Raw genomic sequence first — 6,979 nt, forward strand, 5'->3', positions numbered from 1 at the left:
TTCCCCTGCGCCCCCTCCCTGCGCCCTATTTTTTCCTGCTGTCGCCGCCGCTGCTACCCCTTTGCGCTCCGTTATGGCCACGGAGCCGCCATCCCTGCTCCGGCTGGAGGCGCCCTGCACCCCAGAAAAGCGGACCCCACTGGCGAGCGATGCCGCCCCCGAAGGCACCCCGCAGTCGGCAGCCGGTGGGCTGCGTTTCCTTAACGGCTGCGTGCCGCTCTCGCATCAGGTGGCCGGGCACATGTACGGGAAGGACAAAGTGGGTGAGTGAGGCTGGCGCGGGGCTCGGCGCTCTTTCCGCCTCCGCGAGCCCCCTGGCCGGCCGAGGCAGACCTGCACCCGCGATCCCTGCTGGGCAACCCGGGGAGCCTCGCCACCCGTGGTCAGAAGGGGTCTGAAAGTGGGGCGACCTCTAGGGTGTGGGGGATCGGGCTTTGGTGCTCGGGTGGTGGAGAGAGGCGTGCCTCGTCTCCCCAGGGAGGGTGGGTGTTGATTGGAGCCGGCGTTCTTCGTAAAAATAAGGAACTTCGTTTTTACTGGACAGGGAAGTAAATTCCCCCTCGAGCCCAAGGTCTGTTTATTATAGGCGGGTAACTATTGCAAAAGAAAGGAATGAAATGCAGATGATGCTAAATTAGTATGTCTCTGTGGGGTGCAGCTGCATAACTGGAGGGAAAGAAAAAAAAGGGTGGCGGGGTGTCTTGCTTTATCCGGATCTCTCCCTGCGCCTAAGGAGGATTTTTATTATCTCCTGGGTTTCTCTGGGAGGCGTGGTGTTCCAATAGCGTAGAACCTTGGATCCTCAGTAGGAAATACACCCTGCTATTGTACTAGAATGTTACAGAGATAAAGCACTGGTTTTTCCCTGTTTATCTTCATAAGACTGTTTTCATGGCCTTTGTAATACATTCTGTGAGTTTGCGACTTTTAAGGCACAATACAAGGCCTCAGTTTAGGAGGTGTAATTCTCTTAGCATGTTCAGTGGTTCCTGGGCCACTTACGTGGACAATCTGATGGATGCAAATGAGAGCATTGTAGATCTTTGACCGGGAACAACCACTACAGACGATTTGGTTTTTACTGGTAAAATAATTCAGATTTAGCCTGGTAAGAAAGCGTTGACATTTTTAGATTCGGTAACTGAGGCCAAGCCTGGTTAAGTGACAAGCCTAGAGCCACAGCGGCTGCTATGCGTGACTTGGATTTTCCTTGAACATTGCTGTTTTTTCCACCTTGTATTGTGCTTGCTGAAAGTACACAGACTGAGTTTTGAGTACAGTCAGGAAATGTTGTAAGAGTGAAAATTGACAGTCTTTTATAGTACACTGACTTAGGAAACAACATAGCCAAGGTACTTCTCACAGACATTTCCTCTTATGTGTCGTGCCTGTGAATGAGAGTTTGAAAATACTCAGGGAGTCACTGTTAATAAGTACGAGCTTATTGATGTACAGTAATCATTTGTGAGGCTAATGTTCCTAAAAGTGTAGTGATTGATTTATATGTAAAGGAGGATAAACCAAAATAAATAAAAGCTGTGGTAATTGTCACAAGAGTATAACCATTGCTTATCAAAGTATGTAACAGTGATCCTATCAAAGTTATGTCTGATTAATTACAGCTGTATGCTGAATGTGCCTTAAAAGTACAGTACAGTGTGGTTACTTACCCCAGTTGCCTAAAGGTGTAATTTAGATTTCAGAGAAAATAGTCTTTATTATAATTTAATATAAATTATACATTTATATATAAAAACACATTTAATATAAAACTAAACCTTTTAAATTTTTTATAAGGTTTTTTGGACAAAGGACTCTTTCACATCACCACAATAAAATGCTTCAATTTGTTCATTTAGATTCTCAGATACACAACTGTGCCTATATTGTTAGTACTGTAAAAGGACACCTGAATGCTGATAATCTTCCCTGTTCATAAAATGGATAACAAAATGGTTAGCAGTTCAAAGTTCAGCAGTTTATGTCGCTCTGCTGTCATAAACAGTCATAGTTTAAAGTACATTGTTTAGCTCATACTTTGCTTTGTCAACTGAAGTGATTTTCAGTACACTTTGTTAAAGACAGTGGGGATGTTCCTTTTTCATTTTTTATTACAATTAAGTAAGCAATGTCTTTCATTTTAGATTTGATATCTTACTTATGTCCATAAAAGGATTGTTGGTTTTGTTAGTCCCCAAAGTCTGGGAGGCTGAAATAGGAAGATTGCAGGTTCAAGCCCAGCTGGCATCTTAAAGGACTTAATGCTCTGTGCAAAGGTCCTGGGTTTAATCTCCAATACTATAAAAAAAGGGGGGAAAAAGAAAGATGTCACACTTGATAAACAAAGGTGCTTGAACAGAAAAGTGCTTTTTGTTATAGCTAAGTAACAAGGGTATATTAGTGTTTCTCTTATCAGAGTTATATGCTCCAGTGAAATCGTAATTCATCAAAATACATTTAAATCTCATAAAAATACAGTTTGGGGTTTTGAAAATTTTGAAAATATTACATAGTTTTTCAGGAAAATAATTCAATTTAATGCCTTTCCCTGGCTCTCATTCTCCCAGGGTCATTCACTGCTAACAATTTCTTCTTAGGCTTTTGTTTCTGGGCACATACATAAACATATTAAAATAATTCTATTTTCAGACAGAGATATACTAGCAACTTTTTCAAAATATATCATATGGTATAGTACCTAGCTTTTTTTTTAAAGGATTTGTAGGTACTCCTTGATTTAAGATACATTTATGTTATGATGTTACTATTGTAAATTGAAAATGCATTTAATACTCCTAACCTACAAACAAAACAAAACTCCTAAGCTAGGAAACAGCACAGCAGCATAGTATACTGTTGTCATCCTGTGATCCTAGTGGCCTGGGAGCTGGGTTCTCCACTGCTCAGCAAGGCAGGAGTGTTAAGCTGTGTATCCTTAGTCTGGGAAAAGTTGAAAAACTCAAAATTTGTAGTGCGATTTCTACTGAATGCCTTTTGCTTTGGCACCATCATAAGATTACCATTGGAGTAAGTTGGAAACTGTACTAAATTCTTTTTGAAAGGTATTATGTCTACAGAGTAGCTATATCAAAATTTGCTTAACTTCCTCTAGTGGTAGATTTTTAGACTTTCACCATTATTTTTTTGTTATAGTGTGTTAAACGTTCTTATATGTTGCAGAATACCTTCCACAATACTTGATTATTTCTGTAGAAAAGTTTCACAAAAGTGTAATAGCTATCAATTTAAGCTCCCAAAGCTGACTAAAATTAGCATAAAACATTTTTAATGTTTAATACATGGCATTAGTTTCTTTTAAAAGATTCTAAAGTTTTAAACAAGAGGTTCAAATCTGGAATTTGTATCCTGATAGAATTTAGGAGGTAGAATGTGGGGGAAAGCAAATATTTTCTGTTATAAATAATGTGTTAAACATTCTTGTATGTTATATCATACCTTCCACAATGTTCAATTATTTCTTTAGGAAGGTTTCACAAAACCTTAAATTAATAACCAGTAACTTATAACTATCAGTTTAAGCTCTCAAAGCTGACTGAAATCAACATAACCTGAACGTATTATGTGGAGAAGACTCACAATTACTTTGTCTGCTGGGTTATCATTATTGAAATTAGTTGACTTACTGAAAAATGAGAACAGCAGTGAGAATTTAACATTTGACAGATGTGTTTTATTATTTATCTGTGCAGATTTTTCTAAACTGTATGAGTAGCTTGCATACATCCTGCCACATATACAGTAGTTTTTCAGTGTATATTTACTAAAAACAAAGGTGTTCTCTTTTGTAGCCACAGTATATTTATTAAGTATGAAAAGTGTAACAGTGATACAGGGCTTTAACCTACAGCCCATAATACTCTCATTGAGCTGTTCACATGACGTCTTTTATTGTTTATTTTGTTTTTCTCAGAACAGGATCCAGTTCAGCATCATCAATGACATTTAGTTATGTAGTCTCTTAAACTCCTTTAATTTGTAACATACCCATAGCCTTTTTCCCTCATGATTTTGAATAATACAGATTACTAACTTTATGAAATGTTCTTCACTTTGACTGTCTAATGGGTCCTTATGAGATTCAGGAGATGCATTTCTGGCTGGGACACTATCTCATTTTGATCATCTTGTCCAAATGTGGTCTGGTTTATTCAGTACATATAGTTAATATTTTTTTCCCTTGCAATAGATAAGCTATCTGTGGGAGATACTTGAGGATCATGCAAATACTCATATTCTCATCAAATTTCATCCCTAGATTTGGTATCTGTTGAATCTTGCTCTAAGAAATAGCCCTTCTTTTATTCCTATGCTTGTATGTCCTTATTTATGATCAGTTTGGATGCATGAATTCCTATTTTATAACATATGTTGGAACTTGTTACAAAACTTTGTAGCTGCTCAGAGCTCCTGAATTTGGCTGTGGGTAGCACTTGTTTCCATCACAGAAGTTGTTTTCAACTTGTATCTTCCCCTTCTCAGCTGTTGAGTCAGCCATTTGACTAAGGAACTCTGGTTCCTTTTTAGTGGGAAATTTGTGTGTGTGTGTGTGTGTGTGTGTGTGTGTGTGTGTACACCAGGGATCGAACTCTGGACTTTGCACTTGAGAAGTAGGCTAGGCAGCAGGCAAGGCGGGGTACCACTGAGCTAAATCCCTGGCCCAGGAAATGGTATTTTTTTTAAAGAAACTTAAGGTCTTGGAGCCACATGTGATGGGGCATAGCTAACTAGGATGTCATTGCTTCCAGCGGTTTTGATGGGTATAATTAAATATATATAAGTACTTTAGAAATCACACTTTCATACTTCGTTTCATTTCAACTGTTCTCTCTTTTTCTTACTTGATTCTCAGTTTGTATTTCCCTTCCTCCACGGTGAGAGCCCTGACTCTTAGTGTTATCAGTGTGTTTATTCATTTGCTCAATCTTAAAATTTTCAGAATTTCTACAGCCATAATTCTACAGAAAACAAACCTAGAATAAAGAATTCACGATACTTCCTTATACTGAGGAAGTGTGCTTGGAAACTATTCAAAAGTTCTTTGGATTATACCACCACCCTCCACAGTAATATTTTTCTTTTGAAATAATTAACACTCATTTATTTCTGTTTAAATTCAGTTCCTTTTCCATTTTTGTTCAATTATGATTTGAATGGTTATAAATGAATAGGCTTTCAAATGTAAAAACTTTACAGAAAAATACAGTCACAAGTATCACTTTCTTATCAGTGCACCCAATTCCTCAGGACCCTTTGTAGGTAACCAGTTTTATTGTTTGCAATTCATAGGCCAGTACAGTGGACCCTCGAGTTAATGACCAGTGTGACATACGAACAACTTGGGTTATGACCAAAATTTTTGTTTTAAATTATGACCAAAGTCTGAGTTAGGATCCAAATGCTGGTGGTCACTTGTGCTTCCACATGGTCTCAGTTACAGATGTAACTGTAAAGAGTTCTGGAAGGAACATGACAGCATCCTTTCCTGTGTGGGGTTGAGAAATCCTGGGCCATTGTCTCTCTAAGGACACTGAGATCTGCCTGTATAAAGGAGAGAGACTTTGAAGTCTGTAGAGGAGCCTGAGCCTTAAATTGACGAACTTGAGTTACAACCAGCCCTTGCAAACAAATTGAGTTAAGGGTCCACTGTATATAGAAATTTTATTTCTTTTTCTGACACAGGAGGAGGTATGCTATGTAGAGTTCTCCACTTTGTTTTTAAAACTTAACAGTATATCCTAGAAATTGATATGTATCAGTTTGTAGAGTTCCTGCATATTCTTTCTTTATACCTCAGCAGTGCTCCACTGTGCATATGTGCCACTGCTTATTCAGCCAGTTTCCTGGGTTTGCTTTTGGCCTTTTTGTTTATTTTCATTTGTTTATTTACCCTAGAGATAGTACCTCATTGTCTTGATTCGGAGTTGCTGTATGCTAAGTCCTGATCAACAACAGTGGAGTAAGCATCTTGCTTTCTTTTTCAAGATTGTCTTGACTTTTCCTGGCCGTTTGCATTTCCATATCAATTTTTAAAGCACCTTGTCTCATTTTCCAAGAAACTTGATGAGATTTTGTTTGGCATGGCTTTGAATATATATACTGTTTTGGTGAGAATTGATTCCTTTGAAACCTTAAGCCTTCTAGCACTTGAACATCTTACAGCCCTCCATTTTAGTCTTTCTCTAATTTTTTCTGTTAAGTTGAAGTTTTCATTGAGGAGGTCTTAACAGAATTTGCTAGATTTCCTTTAGGTATTCAGTGATTCTGTAAATTGTACTGACTTTTCAAAAAATTTTTTTGAAAAAAATTACAAAAAATGTCGCCAGAATAGTATAATGAACTAATACATAACATTCATCTGGGTTCACCAATTACTAGCATTTTTCCATTTGCTCTTTTATTCTTAGTAGATGTTGATGATGATTTATAGAACCTTTTAAGAGTAAATTACAGACATTGCAACCCCTGTCCTGTACATAATTATGTATCTTAAAAATAGAACTATTTTCTATTATAAAATGATCAGCTTTAGAGTATAATATTTGGGTTTTACCATGTTCTAGTAATAGTGAAACAAGTATAACCTGATATAAGCTGAAAGGCCAAGAAGCAATCTACTAATATTCTTTATAGCAGGGTATTTCCCCTTCTAGCTTTGGACATTCCACTAGTTGCCTTTTAGAGCAATTATTTTTTCTTTATCTTCTTTAACCGTGAAAATTTAAGAGTTTCAGGCATATGGCGTCTTTCCTTTTACATGTTTTTTGTCTAGTAGTTTCATCGTGGTTAGATTTAGATAATGCATTTTTGGTAAGAATATTATATGAATTATGTAATGTCCTTAAAGCATCCTATCACAAGGCATAAGATGTGAATTGCGTCATTTTTATAAATTTGATCACAGTGGTTAAATGATGACTGATAGCTTTTTTTTTTTTTTTTTTTTTTTTTTTGTGCTCGG

General features: G+C 37.4%; 1 protein-coding gene across 1 annotated transcript in view; it reads left to right on the forward strand.

The window, feature by feature from the left end:
• The first annotated feature begins 10 nt into the window (after positions 1 to 10).
• Positions 11 to 6,979, forward strand: part of Ipmk (inositol polyphosphate multikinase) — a 50,108-nt gene continuing 43,139 nt past the window's right edge. The window contains exon 1 of the mRNA XM_010603271.3: positions 11 to 263. Coding sequence (XP_010601573.1) covers positions 74 to 263 — 190 coding nt within the window. The 5' untranslated portion in view covers positions 11 to 73. The remainder of the gene's footprint in view (positions 264 to 6,979) is intronic.

Source organism: Fukomys damarensis, unplaced genomic scaffold (assembly GCF_012274545.1).
Source record: "Fukomys damarensis isolate Sample0158 unplaced genomic scaffold, DMR_v1.0_HiC HiC_scaffold_20, whole genome shotgun sequence".
Taxonomy (NCBI): domain Eukaryota; kingdom Metazoa; phylum Chordata; class Mammalia; order Rodentia; family Bathyergidae; genus Fukomys; species Fukomys damarensis.